The following is a 26,157-nucleotide window of genomic DNA, read 5'->3' on the forward strand; positions in this document are numbered from 1 at the left end:
AAGAGGGTTATTTTGTTTTCTTTTGCTAATTTCCTGAGAAAGAGTGGGAAGTGCTGAATGAGATGGAAGAATTGGATTCATGACCCAAGACATCCCAAGCACGATAGCTCCCCTGATGAAAGAAGAAAAATTAGGAGAGAGGCAAGCCCAGATGTGCTAACCACTGTTTCGCATTAATGTTTCTACTTAAACGACCTTGAAATCTTCTTTGTTGAATTGTTACTACCGGCCAAAAAGACTTTATTTTCTTCACCTACCGAGGCTTGATTTTGTTTTTTTCCTGGATTTGAAAGGACATCTCGATGTGATGAAGATATAGAGTTGCCCTTAGTGTTTACATATATGCTGATATGTATAGGAACATATGGTGTAGAATAGAGCCGGCCTCACAGGCACGAAGTCCTGATGGATCACAGAGCAAGTGACCTGGATGGCTCCCAACATACCAAGAGAAGGACGAGGTACCCTGTATGAAGAGTGCCTTCCCATAAATGGAGGAAATCACAGGTTGGGAGCAGAAAAATTTAGATGAGCACCAGTGTATCTTCACATCTCAGTGGAAATACATTTAAGGAAACACCAGCAGAGAATTTCCAGGACTCTACTATCAAACAGCATGAAGATTTGCTCATGACTCTAAAGGTTCTCTTCCTTTTCTCCCTTCCTGGATCCTTCACCTTCCCACTCTCTCAAGAAACACTATTTTTCTGGATTAAAATGTATATTCATTTCATTTTAATTAATTAAATGAGTATTAAAATGACCTCTGAGAGAAGAGGAGCCAGCTACTTTCTCAGCTGCTGATTCTAAAGACTTAAGGAACAAAAGTGTCCTAGAAAGCTCTGAATTTCTCTTCCAAAAAAACCCAAACAAACAAAAATGGCTGAACCTAGGCTGAAAGTCAGGCTTCTAGATTCAGAAGTGGCACCCTGTCACAAAGGAGTGATAAGAATCTGGCAGCAGCATTTCCTAAGTCACCTCTTTATCTTCAGCCCTTTCAAACAGAAGATGTCTTTGGAAAAATACAAAAAGACCCTCGGTAAAGATCTGGCACAGGATGTTAGGGATGAGAGAGGGGTTTTCAGCCGAAAAGCTACCATTCCTTCTCTACAATACTGCTCATGTTTTAGAGATTTATTAATACTATAACAAACCCAATCCAGATTCAGATTATTATTATTATATTATATTTTTATTAATGTTGTTATTTTAATGATGTTTTATTTATTATTACTTATTTAATATAATGATAATATATTATTATCATAATATTATAATTCAGAGTAATCAAAATATGATTTCTGTCACTTGGGTCTCATTTCTCTTTAATAAACTTCCCCTCACGGTTCCAGATGCTTTTTCTTTTTCTTTTCTTTTATTTTTTTCATTTCAGAAGACAACAGAAAGTATTATAGAGAGCCTGAGTACAGATCACTTCATTGACTCCTGAAAAATACTGGCCCTCCAACCCCCTCCCCCAGTCACTCTGGCTCTCAGGGAAAGAAAGGCAGCTCAGAACAGCTGAAGTTACACTCCATAACCCTTTAGGACAAGGAAGCAGAAAGTGAGGAAGATAATTGCAGCTATCTGAGCCAGGGAGCCTGAGATGGGCACTTGTCTGGGCCTCCGAGCCTCGGGTAGACAGATGCACGCAGACACATGAGCCCAGATGCCGGGGAAATTCAAGAATGCACAAGAGATTTGATGCTCTGGGTGATATCCCAGGAGAAAAGACTTTGGCTTCTTTTCTCCATCAACTCAACCATCGCTTCAGTTCACCTTACTGGAAGGTCAAAGGCACATCCTTTCCCACATCACGTTTTCAAAGATCTGAAACTCCCCTGCTTTGGCCCACACACTCCTACCCAGAATACCGCCCATGAAAGCAATAAGACTTCAAGACCGAGATAGCCGGCACGTGGTCGGCAGCCCCAAAACTGATAGATTTGATTGCCAAGCCATCATCTGGGATCTGTGAAAGATACCAGAGAAAGCGGGGAACGTTAAGTAGATTGACATTCAAAAAAGGGAAGACAACAGAGGCTGTGAAGTTGACTTAATTGCCTGGCAAAATTCTCAGAAGTATTATTAAAGGGAGGGTTGGAGAGGATTTAGAAAAGGAAACGTCAATCACTGGGAGTCCTGAGGGCTCCCTCTAGAATGGGTCGGATCAGACTATATCCAGTTCCCTTTTGGACCAGAGTTTCTAAACTGGAAGCCTGAGGATTGAGGGCTGTATCTAGAATTTTAGCAGTAGGTGTGATAATCACTTGACTATGATTCTTATGGAAAAGAGGGACCTGTGTGGGCCTGTCATGAACAGCAACAGCAACTTAGAAGAAACTGTATAATCAGTATCTTGTAGAAACTCATTTATTCCTAAGCCATTTCCAAAACAGGCAAGTTAAGTGTCTGATGGGAACTTTCTATTGGAGGTCACATTTCAGGCAGCAAAGCCTCCTTGCTGCCTAGATCCAGATAATCACCATCCAAACCATGGGGCAAGAGTAATAAGGGAAAATAATTGGTGCTGATCCACAAAGTTGCAAAACAGAAAAAGGAGGCAATCGAGTTACATCACTAAAATCTGCAGAACTGTTTGGACAGGAGATTTCTCTGCCTTAAGGATAAGGAAAACGACTTGCGTCAATATTAAGTCACTTAGGGAACAAAATCTGGCACAGAGAAGAAGCCAGAGAGGTCTGATAAAGATATAAAAGTTGCAGGGGGAATTGGGGAGCCGCTAGGTGGTACAGTGGATAGAAAGTCAGGAAGACTCATCTTCAGCCACAGACACTTACTAGCTGTATGAGAATAGCCAAGGTACTTAAATCTGCCTTAGTTTTCTCTAATTGAGTCCAAGAAGGAAATGGCAAACTATTCTAGAATCTGTGCCAAGAAAACTCCCAAATGGAGTTAAGGAGAGACAATTAAATAACAGCAAAAGGGGGAATTATGTAGTCTTTTATCCCAGCTACCCACATACGTGGATTAGGCCTCCATGTATGGATTCTGGCTGTAACATGTGACAATCAGTTTCTCATTAACTTAAGTTCTGTCTCCTGACTTTTATGCCCTACACTCCCCCATCCCCCTCATGCTGAGTGAATGTGACTTTCCAAATTGTATTCTGAACAGCTGCCGTTTCCTCTCTTCCTCCTGGGCCATCTCACCAAACTCCAGACAACCTCTTCCCAGCATAAACACTTGCCCAAAGCCAAGGTCAAAGGTCCCCCTTTTCCAAGCTGAGCTTTTGCCCAGTGATCTTACCGAGCTGGCTTCTCATTCTTAGACCAGGAGCTTTCATGGGCCTCTTTTGACTTTGGCCTTGTTGTTTCTGCTGTTTTGGACTAGGAAACAAAAAGGAAGTTTAAGGAAAACTGGATAATGATATAACTGCTTTAAAAAAAAAAAGTATTTTTCAATTTTATGTAAAAAAAAACACGTTTTTCAAAATTTTGAGTAACAAATTCTCTCCCTCCTCTCCACTCTTTCCTCAGTGAGAAGGCAATTTGATAATGTTATACATATGCAGTCCTGCAGAACATTTCCACATTAGTCCCATCATAAAAGAAAATGCAGAACAAAACAAACAATAATGAAACCAAGAAATATAGTGTTGGTTTTTCTTTTTGTTTGTTTGTTGAGTTTTTTTAAGTGTGTTTCAATCTATATTCAGACTCCATCAGTTCTTCCTCTGGCTTTGATAGCATTTTTCACCATAAATCCTTCAGAGTTGTCTTAGATCATTGTATTACTGAGAATAGCTCCAGTGATCAATATTATTATTATGGTATACTGCATTCTCCCGGCTCTGCTCATCTCACTTTGCATCAGTCCGTACCAGTCTTCTCAGGTTTTTCTGAAAGCACCCTATTTGATATTTCTTAATACAATAATATTCCATCACAGTCATATACCACAACTTGTTTAGCCATTCCCTAACTGATGGGGTATATTCTCAATTTCCAATTCTTTATCACCATAAAAAGAGCCGCTATAATTATCCTTGTACAAATAGGTCCTTTTTTTTTTTTTTTTTTTAAATCTCTTTGGGATATAGAACTAGTAATGGTATTGCTGGGTCAAAGGGTATGCCCAGTTTGATTGCCATCGGAGCACAGTTCCAGAATGCTCTCCCAAATGACTGGGTCAGTTCACAAATTCACCAATAGCGCATGAGTATTCCAATTTCCCCACATCTACTCTAACCTTTGTCATTTTCTTTTTCTGTCATATTGGCCAATGTGATAGATGGGAGGTGGTATCTCTGGGTTGTTTAAATTTGTAATTCTCTAATCAATAGCAAATCAGAGCATTTTTTCTATATAGCTTTGATTTTTTCTTCTGAAAATTGCTTGTTCATATCCTTTGTACATTTATCCTTTGAGGACTGACTTGCAATCTTATAAATTTGACCCCATTCTTTAGATAGCTGAGAAATGAGAACAACTTGCTAAAATTTATTTTAAACTTTTCTCTTTTCTAATGATAGACCCAGACTTGGAGTTAGCAAGACCTGGAGTTTGCAGTTAACCTCAGGAACTAGCTTTTAAGCTTGGACAAATAATTTCTCTGTGCCTCAATTTATTTCACTAAAATATGAAGCCCTTCCCTGCATTGTAAAAAGGTTAAAATGCTATCACGTGTGCAAAGGGCTTCAGAAGCCTTGCATTCCTACATTAAGGATAGTGACCATTTCAGTAGGACTAAGATTTGCAAAGCTCTTCACACACACCAGCTCACTGGATCCTCACAACAACCCCAGAAGAAAGGCGTTATTTTATTCATACATACATATATATACACATACACATACATGTGTGTATATATATATATATACACATATATTATATATATGTATATATGAGTGTATATGTGCATATATATATGCAGGTATGTATATATACACACATACACACAAACATATATATGCATATAATATACTTTTACATATATGTATATATTAGTTGTTGTTGAGTCAATTTATTCATGTCTGAATCTTCATGACCCCATCTGGTTTTCTTGGCAAAGACACTGGGATGGCCCGCCATTTCCTTCTCCAGCCCATTTTATACTTAAGAAAGAGGCAACAGTGTTGAGAGTCCAGAGTCACGCAGCTAGTACATGTCTGAGATCTGAAGCCATAAAGATGAGTCTTCCTGACTCCATGTCCAGCCCTCTCTCCATTGTACCACTTCACTGCCTTAACAAATAGGGTTAAGAGACTTGTCCGGGGTCAGACAACTAGTAAGTAATTGAAGCTGCATTTGAATTCGCGACTTCCTGATCTAAGTTTAGTATTTTATCCACCGCATCATTTAGCAGCAGATATAAGACTAGAAAGGTAGGAGGAAGGGATCGTGTTATGTTTAAAACCAAGGGGGAAAACTTTGAATTTGATCCAGTAAGAAAAAGCTACTGGAATTTACTGAACAGGGTTGGGGAGATTGATCTGGTCCAGCCCTCACTTTGGCAGCTGAGTGGAGGATGGACTATGGCATTCCACCATGAGTCCAGGTGTGAGGCAATAAAGGCTTGCCCTGTGTAGAGGTAGCATCAGGTGACAAGTGTCCTACATAATAGGTTAGAAAGGTCAAAATGACAGGACTTGACAAGGGACTGGATATGGGAGGAAGGATGAAGAGTCTAGAGTAACTCTTGGCTTTCATTCTCCAGGATGTGGACAGCCTGTGTCACAAAGGGCCCACTTGGTTAACCAAAATCACCCAATTCCCTTATAAGAGTGGGGCCTCTGGAGAAAGGAGCTGGGCAAAAGTACCTTCCAGTCTGGGTCCTGCTTCCTCTTTTCCAAGGAGGACTTCTCCCGTTCCTTTGCCTTCTTATAGGCTTTCTTCTCTTCAGCCATGAGCATGCGGGCGATCTCCTGGAAGACAAAGCCAGCATCGCTGGGAAAGGCCACCCCACTGGAGCCAGGGAAGGATGCCTCTCAGCTCTCACTGGAGCACAGGGTAACTTACCTCATCCTGAGCTACTTGGGCGGCTCTCTTGTCCACCTGATTAGCCTGAAAGGGAAGGAAATGTAGAAATGAAGCGACACTGGGCAGCCGCATGACTTGAGTAAGACTTCAGAGGATGAGAGACCCCCATAGGATTTGGAGAGAAGGTCTGAGAGAGGACTGAGGTCACATCTCAGATCCCTGTGGGGAACATTCCCAATGGGAATTGTACTAATAACTTTCCTTGTCCCAGAACTCATCATCAAACCCGACACATGGGATACTGATGTGTAAGTGACAAAAGGAGATGTTATCATCAGGACCGGGGAACAGAACAAGAGAAGATGGGTGGGTGAGGGGCTGTCACTGCCTTTCAACATCCATCTGCCATTGACTTACCCAGATGGAAGAGAAAAACAAGTACCCTCTCTCCCATTCAGTCACACACACACACACACGCACACACACACGCACACACACACACACACGCACACACACACACAGTCTCTTCTCCAGTCTATTAAGCTAGTGAGTGCCATAGAACAGACAATTTCACTGGGGTTATGCAAAAAATAAATAAAAATCAATAAATCTGGCCCGGATCTCTCCGTGTCTATCTTTGCTCACCATGAGTTCTTCTTCCTGAAGCTTCCTGGCAATTTCGGCATCGTACAGTTCCTGGTCCCTGTGGGTCATTCTCGGTGGTGTATAGATGGTGTCTTTTGTCCCTCTTGGCTTCATTCCTAGAAAAACTCAATGCAGTCAGTCAGCCTGCTCATTTCCCAACCAGGGTGAAAAGTGAGGATGAGGAAATCTCCCCAGAGCACCTGGCATCCCCTGGCACCGTGTACAATGCCCGTCTTTTCTCAGCACCAGCCCTGGGCCAGTTCTAGCTGTTTCCTGCAAACAAGCTCATAGAAGAGCAGACCCTCATCACATTCACATCCACAGCTTGCTCCTAGACCTGCCCGGAGCTATTTGCAAGAAGCCTGCTTAGAAAGTTCCCCTCTCACATCCTTTCTTAGTGAGTATGAAAGCTGCTGCTGAATCAGTTGCAACTTTAGACATTTATTCCAGTCAACTTGGCCCATCTAGAAATGGGAAATGAGAAAAGAAGAAGTGAGAAAAACGAAAGCAACCACAAGAAGAGGGAGTTGAGGAAGAGAAACTTGGTAGAACATTTCCAAACTTCCAAAAGCCTGGGAGAATTTTTTTTTTTCCCAATCTACTATACCTCAGGGGAAAAGAGCAAATCTTTGTTAGACTAAAAACCCCAAATGTAGGTGACGCTAAATGCGTCAGACAGAAGTGAAAAACCAAATCATTCACTGTACAGTGAAATCGGGACCCTTCTTAAGGATGACGAATAGGTCTTCAGCTAAGGACATGAGTTAGGCCCAACTCATGCTACACCTTCTACAAGAGGCTTTTCCTAATCCCATTTCCAACCCTGGGTTGCTATCATTCTCCCTCAAAGTGACTCTGTATTTGATTTCTACGTGTAATGTGCCATACCGAACTGTGAACACCTGCATTTTCCTTTTTTTTTTTTTTTTCTTGGATTAGAAGAAGAATGGAGGATCCTGGATAGAAAGAATATGGAAATATCAGCAGGAGAAAGGCTGACTGGAACAAGAAACCCTGAGTTCTTTTCCTTGTATATTTTACATGTAACTTCTTTGTGGGAGGGGATTATTTCATTTTTGTTTTTATATTCCCAGAACCTTTGAGAAGCAGCTTGGAATACTGAATAGAGCCAGCCTGAGAACCAGGAATTCCTGGGTTCAACTCTTTATTCTAATACTTTGTGGACTGTATAGTCAAGGGAAAAGTCATTTAATCCTTTACTATCTCCAGACAACTTTGAGACTCTCACCTGCTGAGGTGTGAATCACCTGCACTGGAGAAGAAAGTTCCTTCCTCCTCCTCTTCCTCATATCAATGAAATAATAGATTTGGGCAAAAATGTCAAAATAAACATTGCCTAGTGCTAGTGCTATGCCAGGCACCTGGGAGGCCCTTCATAAATGTCTGAATGATGGGATGTAGTGTTAAATTCACCTATTTTATAATAACACAGAATGATCATCCAAAGCATTTTCCAGCTCATCTTTCAATCTGGCCCTGACATGGTGAGCTCCTTTGGTAGGACACTACCCTCTCCTCCCCAGGCAGGAAGGGCAGCCCCCACTATCCTTCTCCTAGCACCAGGCTGTCGCAGAATCCAAGTGATCCATTTTCCCCATGAGATTTCTGCTCAGGTTGTCTGACGATACACTCAGATTAGAGAACACCACTGGCGTTAGAGATGGCAGAGACTTACTTCAAATCACACCTCTGATATTTATCAGCAAGTCACTCAACTGTTTGCATTTCAGTGGTAACAATCTCTGAAGAATAGGGTTATATGTCTTTAAAAGACTCCAGGGAAGTTAAAAGGAAAGCCCCCAAAGGAATAATGGACCAAATGCTTCTCTGGGGCCCAGACCTCACTGAAACAAAATCAATGGTTGCCAAGAGGGAAGTGATTTAATCCCAGTAAATATTATCACGATGAGGCAACATAGTAAACCAAGACTGTTCTACTACTGCAACAGTGACGGTCTGAGCCGTGCAGCAGTGAAGAACCCAGAAGCTGCACTGATATAAGGATATATCCATTTGGATCCCAGAGCACCTGCTGTGGGTCACAAGATCTAGAGTCTTGCCCAGCTCCAGTCCAAGCCCCTGGCCAGGGTGGAGTCCATCAGATGATGCTGATGCTCTAGGATTCTAACAACAGCCTTACAGACCCTTACAGGTGAAAATGCCTCTGAGAGAATCCAAAAGCCCATGCTTGCCTCCAAGTCCTGCATGCCTTATTGCTAATCTGACCGTCTCTGTAATTATGTTCTTCTGAAACCAGGAAAGGAGAAACATTAAGGGTTTATTCATTTGTTTGGAGAAGAAGGGATTATCCTCCTCCCAGAATCCACCGAGCATCTCCAGAAGTGCCCCTGGCATCGGGCCCTTCCCTGGCTCTGCCCTTGGCATGGGAGTCCTAGCAAAATGTGGAAGGAGAAGTTAAGAGTCCGAAATACTTTCTAGCTCCTCTTTTCCTCAACTAAGTTCACTTCCACGACAAGAAAGGGCAGTGGGCTCATGTAAGTGAGGCTGAAATGAATCTGATCCCCCAAATGCTTTCAAACCTAGGAGCTCACAAACAGAGAGGCCTCTGCCCAAATCACCTACTGCCCATTTCAGCCAGGCTCAGTGTACAGTGAGGTCTCTAGTTTCCACGGTCCTCCATTACCTGTGTCATCGAAATAGTGTTTTTCCTCCCTCTTGGAGGAGACAGGCGGCCTTGTCCTGGGACCTTCCTTTTTATCTCTGGATTCCCCCATCCCACAGTCTCTCTTATGCCTTTCTTCTTTCCTATGAGCCCCTGGCTTCTGGGAGCACTTGGGCGAGAGTCGGTCTTGGTGGTGGGATCGAGAGTCATCGGGATGTCTCGTGGAACCATGGCTAAAGCTGTGGTCCCGATCGTCAGATTCCACGCTCAGGAAAACGTCCCCACCGATCTTGGGAAGGGGAGATCTCGGGAGTCTCTCGTGTCCAGAGAGCTTCCTTTCCTGGGCTTCCCAGCTAGTCTGGGGGTCATCCCTGGGCTTGCTAAGCCTGAGGGAAGGCACAGAATTCTCCCCGGCATACTGCTCCTCGCATTCATCCGTGTCTTCTGAAGGCCTACTGGGTCTGTCCCTCCTCCGCCTCACAGGCCTGTCTTCTTGCTGCCTTCGAGACCTTGGGGGCTCAGAACCCAGCTCCCTGTTCCTCCTTGACCTTGGAGGGTCTGGGGATGGAGCAGGGAGGTATGACAAAGAGAGAAGCAAGTTAGCTCAAAGTTAGCACACGGGAACAGCCTACACCAACTCATACAATGGGGGGGGGGGGGGCCCTGTTCAACATGCAACAGAATGGACAAGACGCCTGCACTGAGCTCACGAATCAACCAAAGCTTGCACAGGCTGGCACGGTAGAGTGAAGGACATGAGCATTTGCAGCATCTGCAAGGGGCAAGTCAGAGAACGACGTGGGCAAAGCAGGCCTCACAGAGCTGACGGAAATAGTGACCGAGTCAGTCATTCATACATGCCCTTTGAGGTCTGACTGTGATTGAGGAAGCTGCCATCTTCCGGAGGGCTCTGCCAATGAGGAAACACCCTGTACTGAGGCAGATGGGTTCCCTATGGCACAGAGAATTAAAGCGATGCCGGGACGCTGAGTCACACAGCCAGTACGGATATACCTCAGCCACCCTGACTCCAATGCTGGAGGCTCTATCCACTAAACCACACTGTTCCTCTTAAGTTATAAGTTACTGCCCATACTCTGAGCTATACGGGCTGCGTGTCTCTGAGCAAAATGCTTCCCCTCTCAATGCCCTGGCAGCTCTCTGAGACTTGGATGGGCAGGGTAGGCTCAGATCTCCATGAGCAGAGAAATCAGCTCACTGGGAGACCCCCCACCCTAAGGAAGACACGGCCCGAGCCTCGGCCCACTCTTCCAGGCGCCAAAACAAAAGTTTACACATGTGCCACTGGATACTTCTGATTTAGAACGAAATTGGGTATGTTTGCAGACAGAAACAATTTTGTAAGTAAATATGTTTACGTGTATGAGGTTTAGAAAATTCAAGAGACTTCCTTTCTGGGTAATTAATATAATGCTACTACTTCATTAATTAAGGGAATAATCATTTGGTCTCTTTTTGACCAAAGTTAAAAAGGGCAGAGGATTCACAGTTCATATGCCCTTGGAAAAATGAGTGTTTCAAAGGATGGCAATCTACTCTGATTAATAATTAATAATTAATGAGGATGAATATCATAATGAGAGGTGGCCCTATTCTAAGGGGTTAGGGGAGGTAACTTTGCTTCTATCATTCACTTCTAAATTACTCCACCTTTGGCAATCTAATTAGTTTATCTTAGTTTATAGCCTTTAGTTTATAAAGATAAATAGTTTATCACCACTCAAATGTGTGGAGATAGAGCCACTTTAGATTAAATTTCCTGTAAATCTGGCTGGGTCTGAACAAGATGGAGGACAAAACTGATTCGAACTTGTCCTTCAGAGACTAGAAAAAGTGGTGACTCTGGATCTCCCCAAGTCACTTATTATTAATTAATTAATGGTTATTAACAATGATCTCTCAAATGCTTCACCAACATGGATAGCTAGTCCATGGATGATGTATGGATCTCATGTTTACAAAAACACAATGGATCCTCTTCTAGATTTGGCTCTGGCCACAGGCACAGGAGATTTACATTTGATAAGGCTGAAGTACATGTGTGTGAATGTGAATAGCATCCTCTGTTCTTCCATAGGCTGAGAAGCAGCGTGGGGTAGGAGATAGAGCCTCAAAGTCAGGAGCATCTGGGCTGCCTTTTCAAGATCCACTACAACACACTGGCATATCTAGAAATAGAAATACATATCTATACACATACACACATGTGCATGTATGTATTTGGACATTAGAGACACTGATATGTACGTGTGTGTGTACATACACACGTACAAAGCTGTCTCACTGTAGCTCTACCTGCCCACGTGATGCTCCCTTGTGAGCTGGCGTCCCCAAGGAGCAGTCCTGTGAACAGATCCCAAGCTAAGCTTTCTATATTTGGCGTCCCTTGGGCATATGGCATCTGGAGGATTCCCAATTCGAACGGGATCTGCAAATGCTCATTGGGGAAGGAGTCCGATACACCCCTTGTGATCTGCTGATCAAAGGGAAAGGCGATCCGACAGGAGACACAGACACGGGGGGAGATGGTTAGTCGATTAGTCAAGCAAGGTGCAAATCAAACCGAGCCAAGTCATCCACACAGATGGAAAAGCCAAGAAGCTAGAGCGGGAAAGGTATTGGAAAGGGCTGGTCCCAAGAGGTAGAGAGATCCTGGGGGGGGACGATGGGCTAGCTGGAAACGCTGCTCCCAGGACGGCGGGCTGGCCCGGATCAACGGCCAGGGAATTGGGACACCTGGCAGATGTGGCCTCTCATTTCCTGAACAGGAACATGGGTGAGGACAGAACACCTGGGAGCACGGGAGCCCACGACAGGGCCCGGGTTCCGATCCCAGCTCTGTTTCTCGCCAGTTTGTACCCTGGGTGAGCCCTGTAGCATTCCTAGGCCTGGGGGCAGGGCTTACACAGCTCCATAGAGGAGAGGTAGGACCCATCGGTGTCTGAACCTCTTTCCAACTTTTGATTTCTGAGACTCACACTCTCTCTCTCAACTTTCTCTCCTGTTTTCTGTCCTGCTCAGTTTCTCCAGGTCTGGCTCTTTCCTCAGAGGGGTCAAGCACAACCTCCCCTCTTCCCAAGTGGCTCTGAAAGGCAGCATCACCTAGCGGAGGGACTTTTGATTTGTAGTTGGGAAGACCTGGATCTGAACCCTGGGTCAAGGCCCTTCAAGCCTGAGTGCTCCTGGGTAAGGGGCTCCCTCTGAAAAGAAGAGACTGGGGAGACATGGGTTCTAGGGTCCCTGCAGGCTCCAGGGCTCAAATCCTATGACACTCACTATCAACACACTCCTCAAGAGGTCACTTCCCTTTTCTGGGCCTCAGTTCCACATCTGGAAAAATGGGAATGCGAGTGGGTCTGAGTCATGGAGTCTCTGAAGAGATGATGCTTCTCTGCAAACTTTAAGGGAGCGTAGAAATGAAAGCCATTACTGCCATTAATTAAAGAAAAATATTGACCGTGTATCCACAAAACCCTTTTAGACCTTAGATGTGAACCTCATTAACAGCCATCTGTCTCTGCCGTCTCTGGGTAAAATGGGCACTCACCACTCCACGGTAAAAGATGGACCTTGCCCAGCAGGGATGCAGGAAGTTTGACCCTGGGGACCGAGGAAACCCTGCAGGGGCTTCTGGGAACGAAGGACCATTTTAAGCTGACCCTTCCCAACACATGGGTCAGAGAAGAAAAGATCCACCACCAGCACACAGCAAGGGAGACAGCAAGCACCCATGGGGGCCTCGCCTCTCGCCACCCGAAAGCTATTTTCGATCAAATATCAGAGATCATTAAGGCGAAGAAGTGAAGAAAAATTTGCAAATTGGATCTCACGTGAAATCAGCAAAATGGATCAATCAAACGTGTCAATATCCCAGAGGAAGTAGCTGAGAGGAAGCTGTTGTCCCCCACACCAGCGCATCTCAATTAATCCCATCGGGGTGTTTAATCAGCATGGCGCATGTTGGAGAAGGCTTCTGGGAAGGTCACCCCCCCCCCCAACCCACACACACCCACCATTCCCGGGCCAGGCCCGATGTGACATGCTCAAAATATGAGTCATAGTCCAAGGAGGGAAGGAGAGAAGGGAGGGAGGGGAGGAAGGATGCACAACAGCCAAGCTTCCAGCCCCCTGAGGCCGCTGGGAGCAGTTTTCTTTCCCACTCTGGTCAGCTAGAGCCCTGATCTCTTTGTTAGCGTCAGACCCAGGGCAGCCGCTTTCCAGATCCCAGGAAGAAGGGCAGCCAGATCCCAGGCCCCTTTGCAGGCCACCCAAACAAAAAGGAGTGGCTGCCGGGCAAGCCTAGGAGGGTGAGGCAGCAGGCCCCAGAGGGTGAGGCAGCAGATCCTGGAGACCATTACCTCCATTGGCCAAGTAGTAGCCATCATCATAAGGGGTCTCTGGAGAGCGCTTCTTTCGCCTTTTCTCTTCTTGTAACTCTCTCTCTTGCAACAGGCGAGCGATGTCCTGGAGGAGAGAGGGAAAGAAAGGAGAATCACTAGGACGCCATCTCTTGTTTATGTGACACTTGGAAGGTTTTCTCCCGGCCAGCCCCGGGTCAAGGACGCGAGTATTATGAGGAGGGAAACTGAAGACGATGACGTTAAATAGCAACAAACGGCATTTATTATTAGCTTTCATAAAGCATAAACATCCTTATCTATAAAAGTCTCTGTGTGTGTGTATATATATTTCCACACACACACAAAATACAAATGTATATTTATATGTACATATGTACATCTATTTCTATTATATGCATGTGTGGATGGACGGATAGATTATGTACATGTATAATTTAGATAGATATATTATGTATATGTGTAACATTTAAGTCTTCCAACAGCAATGGTAGATAGGTATAACCCATTTTATAGATGAGGATACTGAGCATCAGCAGCAATATTAACTCTATATAGAGATTTCTTTTTTCTTTTTTTTTTTTTTGCTGAGGCAATCGGGTTAAGTGACTTGCCCAGAGTCACACAGCCAGGAAATGTTAAGTATCTGAGGTCACATTTGAACTCAGGTCCTCCTGACTTCAGGACTGGTGCTCTATCCACTGCACCAACTAGCTGCCCAAGCTTTCAAATTTTCAAAGCACTTTATGCATATTATCTCCCCTGGCCCTTATCCCAGCCCCAAGAGGGAGGTGCCATTGTTACTCCCATTCTACAGATTTGGATCCTGGGGCTCTGAGAGGCCCACGGTCACACAGCTCATCAAGAGGAATCAGAAGCCAGGTCTTCCCATCAGCAAGTGGAGCCTTGCAGCCACTCTCCTGAGCTGCTTCCTGCCCCAGACCGCGCAGCCACAGTGTCTGGCACAGGGAGGCACCGTGCCAGGTGCCGGAGGTGCCAACACAAAGAGCGAGACAGTCCCCTCTGACAGGGAGCTGGCGTTTTAGGGGAGCCGCTGTTGTTCAGTCACGTCCGACTCTCCATAGCCTCATCTGGGGTTTCTCCCGTGCCATTTCCTCCTCCAGCTCGTAGGAAAGCTCAGTGCGTAATCTCAGCTAAGTGAGGGAGCAAACAGTGCTGAGCGACTCGCCCGGGATCGTGCAGCTAATAAGTGTCCGAGGCCAGATTGTAACCAGAGTTACTGGACACTAAGCCGGGTGCTCTAACCACTGTGCCTCCCCAGCTGCCCTCAATAGGAGAGATGAGTATGTCTCCTTCTATACGGAACACAAATACATAATCAACAAGCACAAACAGACGTAAAGTTGTTCAGTGTGAAATGATCTGGGAGAGAGGGCCCAGGCAATGGGGGAAGATCAGCAAGAGATGCTCCCTGATAGGAGCTCTCCCTGAGGTTCAAGAGAGGAGAGTGCCCTCCAGGAAGTGGGATGTCCACTGCAAAGGCCCGGTGATGGGAGATGAGGAGTTCTGGATGAGGAACAGAGAGCTCGACTGGGCTGGACAGAGAAGGGGAGAGCAGAAACCACTGAGGCTGGAAAGGGAGCTTGAAATGGGGTGACTAAAGCTCTTGGAGATCAAAAGGAGTCTCTCTTCTAGCTGTAGAAGCGAGTAGAAGCTCTGGCCTCCTCTGAGCAGGGACTCTTGTGTTCGGGCCATGGCTGCAGTGAGAGGGGACCGTGCTGGAGGACACGCAAATCAATGAGAAGAGGCAGGGGGTTGATATAATGTGCTGAATGGCAGAGGAAGAGGAGGAGGAGGAGGGTTTAAGCCAAGATGGCAGTTGTTTGATGCAAAGAAGAATAAGGAGCCAAGGGCTAGAGAAGCTGGGATTCTGAGCTTCGGGGGAAGAGGGGAGGATGGAGATCAGGGACTATACCAAGTCCTGCTTTCACCAAGGTGACTTTGGGAAGTCTATGAGACATCCACTTTGTAACGTCCCATCAGTAGCTGAGAGTATGGAAAGGAAGCTTAAGGGACAGTAAGAAAGTGGGAACTCCTGATCCCATTACCATCGTCATCCAGGCAAATGTCGGCTTTGTCCTTCCTTCCTTTCCCCCACTTTCCCCATCCGCTCTCTCTGGAGCTTTCTGGCCATCACATAGTAGAGCTCATTCTCTTGGTCTCACATCCCGTGCTTGTGTTTAATACACCGAAAGCTAGCTTCCTTTCCATCCATGTTCCCACCACGGATGCTTTAATAATATTCTTAAACTGAAATCTTATAATATTTCCAGGAGAGGGAAAACAGGAAAAAAGAGTGACGAAGACGTGCAAGAGTTCACCTGTCCAAACCTGTCTCTCCACATTGGACACCTCCCAAAGCTCCTAGTCCTGCCCTTTGGGGCCAAGGAAACAAATGAAATCTCTTTCCATGTGACAGCCTCGAAGTACTTGGAGGCAGCTGCAACGTGCTGCTCACCCCTTCCCCCAGATATTCATCTCCTACAGCTAGTGTTCACACAGTCCAATTACCTCCTTTTACAAATGCAGAAATGGATATAGGGGACACACAAGGAAGATGAGCATCCTGTCAAAGGACGCTCCCACAAGGGAGCCAAAAAGTGGAGATTTGATCTAGCTGTAGAACACCGTGACCCTTGAAAGCACATCAGAGGATTGTCCCTCGGGAGCCTTGGCTGCCCCATAGGAGCACTGGTTGAAGGAATTATGTGTTTTGGGGGGGTCACGATGGAAGCCACTTGGGAGCCTGTGAAATGCTTTGCTCGTTTCATGACTGTGATCAAGTCCTTTCTTATTTTTCCCTGTGTTAAATGGGAAAATAGCAGAAGTCCCCAGCTAGAAAAAGTCCCCACCAGAGAGAGCTCTGCCTTCTGGGAGGCACGGCCGTCCAGGACTTTGACAAACTCCACGTCCTGGGCCCGCTCACACTGAGATGATTCTGAGGTTTCAGCAGCTGAAGGCAATTTTTTAAAAATGATTTTTGTTCTCGAGGGGAAAACCAGGGATTAATTCAACAAAGAAACAGAAATGTGTGTGAGAGGGAGATAGCAAAGGCGAGGGGAAAAAGCCCAATCCTTTGCCAAAACAAGCAAATCTAAAACATGGGAAAAGGTCACGGGGAAACTTGGAAGGATTTGGCGCCTCCAGATCTGCTTTGCAGACACGAAGCCCTCTATGCTCATTTCTCCTGATGGGCCCCCAGCCAGGATGGCCAGTTCTCCTCCTGGCTCCAAGAGAAGAGTAAGATGGCCAGTGAAGCCGGGCACCATCTTTGTAATGGTGTGGAGAGGTGGAGGGCAACAGAATCATTCCCAAAGCAGGCACAAGAGAAGAGCTCCCAGCTCAAGGATCCCCGGCCCTTCACAAGATTTTTGCGATACCTCACTGACAACTCCTCCCCACCAAAAAAGCCTCCCTTTTTATATGCTTCTTTTTCTCCAGGATTTCTCCTTTCTTAGGATGGGAACCCTCAACGGCAGAGACCATGTCCTTTTCCCCTTTGCTTCCCCAGTACCTAGCACAGTGGGGACAGAGAATGGGCATTTGACAAATGCTTCCTGATTGGCTGAAATGACAGACTGGTTTCCTGGCCAGGGGCTGATTCAGAGAGTCTTCGCCTTTCCCCTCAAAGAAAGAAAGTGGACTGATCTCCCAGACACTCGGAGGAGAAGGGCTGGAGGGAATCCCCAGGATGGATCTCACAGGAATCTGTGCCGGCTGGCAACACGTACGTGAGCTCGGGGACGCCCAACGTTGCCTTCCCCCACGACCGAGGGAGATCTCTGAAGGAAAATGCACCGGCATGACTGCCTGGCAAAGCAGACTTCCTCACCCATGCCCAGAGAATCTCTGAGTTGGAAGCAAGGGTCTTGTGGTTAAACCAATACCTGAGCAAAGATGAGCCCCTGACACCAGCAGTTCAGTGCCTGCTGGCAGCCCTCCTGGGAAGGGGAGCTCAGCACCCGCCGAGGCAAGCCCGAACTTCCTGGAGCTGCTCTGCTGGTGAGGAAGTTTCTCCTTCCACAACAATGAAAGATCTCAGCCCTTTGATCCCTGCAGTCAGTGAGCACAGCTCCTGCTGAGGCACTTCCTGCCTCTCAGGGAATCCATTTTCAGAGAAGGACAAAGTTCTGGTTAGGTTATTTATGACAAGGGAGATGGGTTGTAATGGACAGTCTGCAAGAAGAACAATTATATTTAAAAATAAAAAGTAAACGGCATCGAGAACCTTTTCAAATGTTTCTGATCAATGGAGACAGAAGGGGCTGGCCAATGAGGAAGATCTCCTTTCTCTCACTTATGTTGGGGGTGAGACTCTGGGCCAATGGCTTCAAGTTCAGTCACATGGAGCTGCTGATCTGCATCAGTAGATGGAATTTCCTTGCCCAGGAGTTCCCAAAACGTGTCTGGTCCTCATGTTTCTTACATCAAAATGAAAATGTCCTTCTGTATTTTACCCACAAGTCCTTGTGAGGACCTTTGAGGACAAGTTGCACAAACAGAATCCTTTTCCCACGTGAGTCTGCATGTGCTCAAAGAGCTCCCACCCCCAAGTCAAGTTTTCTCTGCCCGTCCCACCCCTTGTAACAAACACCTCCAGCTAAGCAAAATTTAAGCAACGCACTGGCTACGCCCCAGTCCACATGTAGGACAGCCCAAAGGACTTACGGAAGTTTTAAGCTTTAATGATTTCAAGTGGGTGAATGTTACTACCAAAAACATCTGCAAGACTAATTCTTGATGTTTCTAATATTATGGTTCTTATTAAAATTTAACCTAAGCACCATCTTGTGATAAGCGTCTCTCTGGTCACTTTTCAAGCTTTCTTGGAACTTTCACCAGCTGTTGCTCAGAGATCACAACGATCGCTTCGGGTCCTCCAAAAAGTTCCTGCTAAGTTCGTGATGTTTCAGGCTCCACAAGGAAAAAGTGGCCAGTAACGACTGAGGTGACTGCAGTGGCCAAGGAAGCAGCTCCCCTCGCCCCTTTCCTTTTCCACCCCGCTCCTGCCCCCAGCAATCCACTGGTCTGAGAAGGTGTCATCCAGAAACTTCTGCAAACACATTGCGTAATCCCAGAGTGCCCATTCTGGTTCAAATTAAAAGTAAACATGTATTATTCCAAATTGGCAAAATGGCATAAGTTAAAAGGAAATGAAAGTCGGCTTTCAAGCGATGGTTTCTGTTAAGTTTGTAGCATTTAGATCTCTGAAGTGAAGCTTCAAATCCACACTAAAACTTTTTGGGACAGGTTAGAAGTATATATATATATATATATATATATATATATATATATATATATATAGTATGTGTGTGTGTGTGTGTGCGTAGTCCAGAGCAATTGCTTACTGACAGTATTTTCTACAAACAAGATGAGCTCCAGAGAATCTGTCCCTTCTTTGGTTGAGTTCAAAGGATTGGACTACATGGTGATTAGCATCCCTTCTGGGGGCTCCAAGGAGCTCTGATTCAGTACTGGCTTGGAGCAGCGAGTCATGGTGGCCACAGCCAGGAAAGGGCAGTGTTCTGCAGACACCGCTGCTCCTCCCAACATTGGTCCTGTGTCACAACAGCCGTTTCCCTTTCTTCCATTTCCTAAAAAGTGGCCTACTCTGCAGATGCTATGGGGCAAGGACAAATGCTCCTAGAACACCAGCCCTAGGGGAGCTGTGCTAAGAGATCTCAGAGCTTGGCCAGACTCCCCAGAAAGATCCCAAAGTTTGGGACTCACACGCCAGGGACTGATGTTGTGCCAGACATGGTCATTCTCCCATTTTCAACAAGCATTTTTAAAGCACTTGCTGTGTGCTAAGTACAAGAGGATCATGGTCATTCTCCCAAATCAATAAAATCAACAAGCAGTTTTTTTTTTTTTTTTTTCCCTGAGGCAATTGGGGTTCAATGACTTGCCCAGGTCACTTAGGAAGTACTAAGTATCTGAGGTCAGATTTGAACTTGGCTCTTCCTGACTTCAGGACCAGCACTCTATCCACTGTACCATCTAGCTGCCCCTGAACAAGCACTTTGAAAGCACCTGTTGTGTGCTAAGTGCTAGGGAGTCAAACAGTAAGAACTATATACTCCTATACACGCAGTAGGTTTCCATTTCAAAAAGTGAGTCAAGAGAGCAGTGGTTCAGAGCCAATCTTTGGAGAATCATTACTGGAGATCTGGTGCCCTTGAGAATCCCTTTAGAATCTCATGGATCCCTTCAGAAATAGTATCGTTAAATGAAGAAAATAAAATGCAGAGGATTATACAGGAAATTAGTTGTACGGAAATGTTTTGTGTATATAAATGTACATACATATATACATGTGCAAGTGCATATATACACATGTAACCACCTATTAATGCTGCCAGCACTAGGTATGCCCTAAAGGCTAATTAGGTGAGGGGATGTTTCCACTTTTTGGGGTTTCCTCACTCATTAGCGCTTGGGCAACGTGGCCTCAGGGTTAGGAAGCCCTAAGCTTTGCCTCCCAGCATGCTCCTCCACATCACTGTTGGCCAGCCAGGACTTTCCGGAGATGGCCCAGCCACAGAGCATTTCCAAAGCCACTTACTGTGATTTTCTGAACTTGGGGAACAGGCTAGACCCAAAGTGGGCATCCCAAATTATCCCAAGCCAACCTTCTTTGGCCCAGAAGTCACTGAAGTTCAGAAGCGAGCTCCAGCAAAGAAGAAGCTGGCTCCGGAAGGAAGGGGCTTCCATCCCCACGGCCCTTCTGCAGCTCCCCATGTACTCCCTCCATTCACCCAAACACACTGTCTTCCCTGCTGTTCTTCACACAAATCATGCTAATTCCCATCTCCAGGCCTTGGGTTCAATGGAGCTCATGCTTGGGCCGCCCTCCCTCCTCACCTCCATCTCCTGGCTTCCCTCAGGTTCTCTTTAGATCGTCCTGGCATCCCACACTCCATTGCTCTCTTTGGGTCATGTGTGAGCTCTGCAGGCAAAATGAGTTGCCTCTCCTCCCCATAGGGACTGTGCACCCCAAAAGGGCAGAGACCATGTTCGTGCCTTTATTTTTTAATATCTCCAGAGCTTAGTACTTTATCTGGCATACAGTGAGCACTTAACAAATGTTTATTGACTGGCTTGGCTAATGCGACCCAAGAAGGTAACAACAAGCATAACTGAGACTGCCCAAGGTTTTACCTTTGTGGGAGGAGTACACAGGAGGGAGGGGGGTACTGTGGGGTACACGGGACAATGGGAAGTATACAAATTTGGAGGGAGGGACTCTGTCTGACAGCCAGTCATCGCACCAGGGTGGGAGGCAAAGATCGCACTTGTTCCCTACGTGACCTGGGGCAAAATCCCCCATCCCTGATCCTCCTCTGGAAAATGAGGGGGTTGGAACAGGGGGCTGCTCTCAAGTCAGACTCTTAGGACATCGAGGAACCTCAGTTTCCTCATCTGTAAAATAGAAATGAAAATGATCCTTGTACAAACCATCTAATGAAGTTGGAGGGAGGGGAAGGGAGAGAGGGAGGAAAGAAGGGAAGTGAAAGGCCGGACTTTGAGGGATTGCTTTCCATAGTTTATTGGATGTGGTTAAATTATAACCAAGAAGGAACCACAGACCTCATTTACACACACACACACACACACACACACACACACAGCAGGTCCCACAAGTCTCAGTATTGATCTGAAGCCTTAATCAATTCAGAGGCACAAATGCTACCAACTTAACAAAAAACCATCATTTGAAAGTTAACTTGCATTTCCTTTTAACTTATGCAATTTTGTAAATTTGGAAAAAAAAAAAAAAAGAAATGTTTACTTTGATTTAAATCACAGTGGACACTGTTCAGGAAAGAAGGAAGCCTCCCGCCATGTTGAGGTCAGCACCAGCCACAGTCCCCCAAGATGACCTGCCCACCCTCCCCCCACAACACACCCATCAGTTGCTCAGGTTTAGAGACATGAGATGGTGCAGTTGACAGAATATTGTTCTTGGGATCCTCAATTCTGCATGACTCTAAATGAGCCCCCTAAACTTGGTTCTTCAGCTGTAAATCAAGAATAATAATTCCTCTCCCCCCACCTTCTCAGCCCTCTCTCACATCCATTTCTCCCCTTCACTCTTGCCCTAAGCCCTGGTACTCATCAGCATTATTGTATTGGCCAAGAAAGAGCTTGGGCTCTTGCGGCAGGATGAGTTCAAATCCTGCCTCTGAAAGTAAGTTGACAAGGCCACTGATCCAAAGAAATTTCCTCCAGGCTAAGTTCTTCCCCCAGGATGGGGGAAGAAAAAGGAAGGGGTGGGGGGAGAGGATTGAGGGAGAAGGTTGATGGGGGAGGGGAAAGAGGGGTCAAGGTTATACTTTTCCCAATTTATAGGGGATGCCACCCAAATGGGGGATTGTTTGGGAGGAGCTGCAGGCCCAGTCCCAATGCATTTCCAGGCAGCCACCACACGGGATTCCTTCTCCCTGGCTCAGGTTCTGTCTCCCTACAGATTCACCAGCCCAGGTAAGAGGCTACCAGCAGAGACAGGTCCCCCATAGGTCCCCACACTGGAAAGTAAGGGTTGACTTTCCCTGTCCTCTTCCTGCTAAAATAATACTCACTGCCCTGTCCCCCTTCCCCTGACTAGGACATTGGGTGCATTGATGGGGACCCGGCTCCTCCTGCTGCTCTTTTTAAAGACTGGCCTTCCTGTCTCCCAAATACAACTGTGTCTTTCAGTGCCGGGCTGAGGTCCTGGATAGAATCACAGCGGGAGGAAGGCCACACTTCCTTTCACAGAAAGATGCCTTGTCCTGCTAAAAGGAAGGAGCAAAAACAATCCACTGCATCTAAATAAGCATTTTCCAGGAACCTGGTGCATAAACGGCCCGATTTATTCTTCTGGGGGGGGGGGGAAGGAGTCCCTAAAAGCCAAACCTCCTGTTCTATTGGCTGCTCTGCTGACATCGGGTCTTACTCAGGCATAAGAACCCAAAATGGATTTTTCTAGGAGAGTCACATGTGCCGAGCTGTGATTGAAAAAACAAAAGGAGAGACGTGTCGGGAAGGCCTATTTCGAACATAAGGTGAGGCAAGGTTTCATTTACTCAGGTGTCTCTATTGTAAAACCATTGACATTCAGGAAAACGAATGACAATGTCTAGTCAGGTAACTACAGCGCTAATTAATAATCCCAATACCTTACACTATTTTAGAATTTGTAAAATGCTTGAATATTTTGCAAAGGACTTTACAAATATCCTCACAAGAACCCTGGGGAGGGGGTAGATATCATTATTATTACTCCCATTTACAGATGAAAAAACTGAAATAGACAGAAGTAAAAAGATGACACAGCTAGTAAATGTCTGAGGCAACATTTGAACTCCAGACACAGTGTGTTACCCACTGAACCACCAGCTGCCCTAGAAACGGAAGTATTAACGCAGTACCTGAATGGCCCCTTTTCTAGGATGTCACATTTGGGACACCCAGTGGACTCATCTTACTTGCTTTGTAAAAGCTGAGTCCAGATGTCATCTCTGTCACTTCCTCAGCCACCTGTCTCCGGCCAGTGTAAAGCACTTGAGAGCCTCCAAGGTCCCTTCCAGCATCCCCCACCCTCCCTCTGGAAAGGGCTCAGAGCAGGCGGTGGAAGCAAAAGGAACGGCTCGTGGGCGGCTCTGCAGGCAAGCAAGGCTGCAGTTGGGCACAGGGCCCTTGTTTGGCCACAGCTGCCTGGTACCGGCCTGCAGATGACAACGGGGGCGAGGATCCTGCCGCCTGCCAGCTCAAGACCTTGGCCCAGCCCAGGGTCAACTCTTGGCTATTTAGAGCCATTTTACATTTCTAACAACCCAACCTCCTCTCCAACAATGGGGTTCAGAACCCAACTGCCTGCCTCTGTGGCTCTGCTTCTTCTGGATGGCTACAGCGAGAGTGAGAGGAAATACTGGGGAGCAGAGCCAGGCTCCCGATGGCTCCCCCAAATTACCAGAGGCTGGCAGTGCTTTGGCCACTTTCCCAGAGGCTGCCCCGAGCTCGCATTTGGGATCAGGGTGAAACTCTCACAATACCTCGTCCTTCTCCTCCTGAAGGCGCCTGCGTTCCGCCTCGATGACCAGCTTCACTTGGATTTCCTGAGCGATTTCACAGTCCTGCTGTTCTCTAAGATGCACAATAGAGACAAAGCCATGTTACTCAGAAAACTCGGAAGCATTTTGTCCTCCTGGCCCTCCCTTCCTCCTACCCCCAAGCAGCAAGGTTTATTTCCTGCGGGACCCAGGTCTTTGCTATCCAGACCTTAGGAATCAAGCTCCATTGCAGGGGTTCTCAATATGGAGAAGGGATGGAGGGACTAAACAGAGATATGGCCCCTTCTCTGCACCAGGCACTAGGCTCAGGCCTTTACAAATAGGATCCTCACAACCACCCTGGGGCTGCTATTATCCTATTTTGCAGATAAGGAAACTGAGGCTTGTCCCAGGTCACACACAGCTACTGAGCATCTGAGGACAGATGTCAAAACTCGGTCTGCCGGACTCCGGGCATCCCCTCCACAACCAGCGGGGTTCCATGAACTTCACTGGTCAAACTCTCGTGATACCTGTCTCACAACATGATCACGTTTCCTTTGTAGTCCTCTGTATTTTATCGTATACATTTAAAACCATCTCTCTGAGTCTGAGCAGACTGCCAAAGCGGTCCAGGGTACAGAAGCCCAGGTTTAATGGAAACCAAAGGTGCAAAGGCACCTCGCTCCAGCAGAGGGAAGGGAGGCAGCTGGGATGCCAAAGGCAGGGAACCAGGAAGCTCCCATCTGCCCATCATGCTCAGGTCCCCCCAGAAACCTCTAAGTCCCCCACACACTCTTCATCATCTCACTACTTCCTCACAGAATCTGAGTTAGCCAAGACAAACATGCACAGCATTGCTCTAGGACGGATGGAGAAATGGAGCCCTGAGAACTTCGGCGGCTGCGAACAGCAGAGCTGACATAAAACCCCGCTTCATCTGACTCCCCGAGGCTCCTCCAGCTGCTCCAGTGGCTCCCAAATTTTGGACTCTTTATGTTCTTAAAGATTATTGAAAGGTAGGTTCCCCCCCCCAAAAAAAAAAAAAAACTTTGCTTTATGTGATACACATACACATGGATAGATGGATAGGTAGACAGGTAGGTAGACAGGTAGGTAGGTAGATGGATAAGTGGGTAGGTAGGTAGGGAAATGGGTAGGGGGTAGATAGATGGGCAGGTGGGTATATAGATGGGCAGATAGGTAGATAGGTAGGTAGGTAGATAGGTAGTTGGGTAGATAGATCGATAGATAGATAAACAGACAGAGAGATAGACAGAAAGACAGATAGATAAATAGATAGATGGATGGATAGACAGACAGATAGCTAGATGGATGGATGGATAGATAGAGATATATACATGTATTAGAACCTAAAATGCTTTAGAATTATTATAAAAATCATTATAAAAATCAGTCTGGGGAGACTGATAGGGTCTCCCCAGAGCACTTTGAGAGCCACTGCACCAGAGCACGGGGAATATGGCAGGGCTCTGCTCAGCTCCACTTTCTAAACTGGCAATAGCTCAGAAGGCTTGTAAGCTCCCCAGGAAACACCGAGCTAACAACCTTCCTTATACAGGATGCCTGTCAGACATCTTGCAAACACTGTAACATCAGGGACACGCCAAGCCCTCAGCCCCTTGCCAGATATCGGCCCTCGAGGGCAGTTATATCCAGAATGGCCTCTCCTGAAAAGCCTGTTCCTGGAGGTGTCCATGCTTGATGCTGCCCAGTGCTTGCCGCTAAGCTTCTCTGGAATTGACCTTGGAGAGAAACGGGATCACCAAAGAACAGGAGGTGGCTGCTCACTCCGTCTCAGCAGAAAACGAGGGCAGCCAGGGAATGCCTGGCCCAGGTACCCCTGAAGGACTTGTGTGTCCTAAATGAAATCAGAGGCAGCTGCTAGAGAGGTTGGACGACCCAGGGACTAACACCACGGACCTATGTGGGTAAGGACGTGTATCCTGCAAGTGTGAAATGCTGTTTTGTGTGTGTCACATCATGTACATGTGTTTTGTGTGTTTCTGCAGCTGTGGTTTCACTGGATCAGGCCAGCCAGAGGGAGGAAAGCCCACCAACTGATGGAAACTGGCTCAGCAGATTCTCCTCTGTGGGTCGCCTGGGCCCCTGAGTGAGAGTGTGTGAGCCCGGCTTCCCGGTCAAAAAACCGGCCGATGGCGCAGGCAGGATTTGGACCCTGATTCATTCCTTTCTGCCACAAGTGGCCGGCTGACATCTCATTTGAAGTCACATGCTTCCACATGTGAGCAATCTTGGCGCTTGGGTGAAAGTACACACACAGGAAAACACAAACACACAGGGCCAGCTTTGGAGTCAGGGAGACCCGGGTCTGGGAAGCACGACCCAAAAGGGGGCATTTCACCTGTGAGTGCTCCCAGACTCCGAGTCTGAGGTACAGAAGAGCAGAGATCTACATTAGTGGAGGGAATCTGCACACTGAGAGGCCCACACAAATTTAATAACAGATG

The 26,157-nt window shown here is 46.5% G+C and overlaps 1 protein-coding gene across 3 annotated transcripts in view; it reads right to left on the reverse strand.

Moving 5' to 3' along the window:
• Positions 1 to 26,157, reverse strand: part of CCDC50 (coiled-coil domain containing 50) — a 79,617-nt gene that overhangs the window by 11,402 nt on the left and 42,058 nt on the right. For 2 of the 3 annotated variants that reach the window (XM_031957419.1, XM_031957418.1), the window contains exons 4-10: positions 23,669 to 23,759; positions 13,611 to 13,716; positions 9,253 to 9,789; positions 6,588 to 6,703; positions 5,982 to 6,026; positions 5,783 to 5,887; positions 3,271 to 3,350 (exon numbers count right to left, since the gene is read on the reverse strand). In XM_031957419.1, coding sequence (XP_031813279.1) covers positions 3,271 to 3,350; positions 5,783 to 5,887; positions 5,982 to 6,026; positions 6,588 to 6,703; positions 9,253 to 9,789; positions 13,611 to 13,716; positions 23,669 to 23,759 — 1,080 coding nt within the window. The remainder of the gene's footprint in view (positions 1 to 3,270; positions 3,351 to 5,782; positions 5,888 to 5,981; positions 6,027 to 6,587; positions 6,704 to 9,252; positions 9,790 to 13,610; positions 13,717 to 23,668; positions 23,760 to 26,157) is intronic. The other variant, XM_031957420.1, reaches the window with a different exon arrangement.

This window comes from Sarcophilus harrisii, chromosome 3 (genome assembly GCF_902635505.1).
Source record: "Sarcophilus harrisii chromosome 3, mSarHar1.11, whole genome shotgun sequence".
Classification (NCBI taxonomy): domain Eukaryota; kingdom Metazoa; phylum Chordata; class Mammalia; order Dasyuromorphia; family Dasyuridae; genus Sarcophilus; species Sarcophilus harrisii.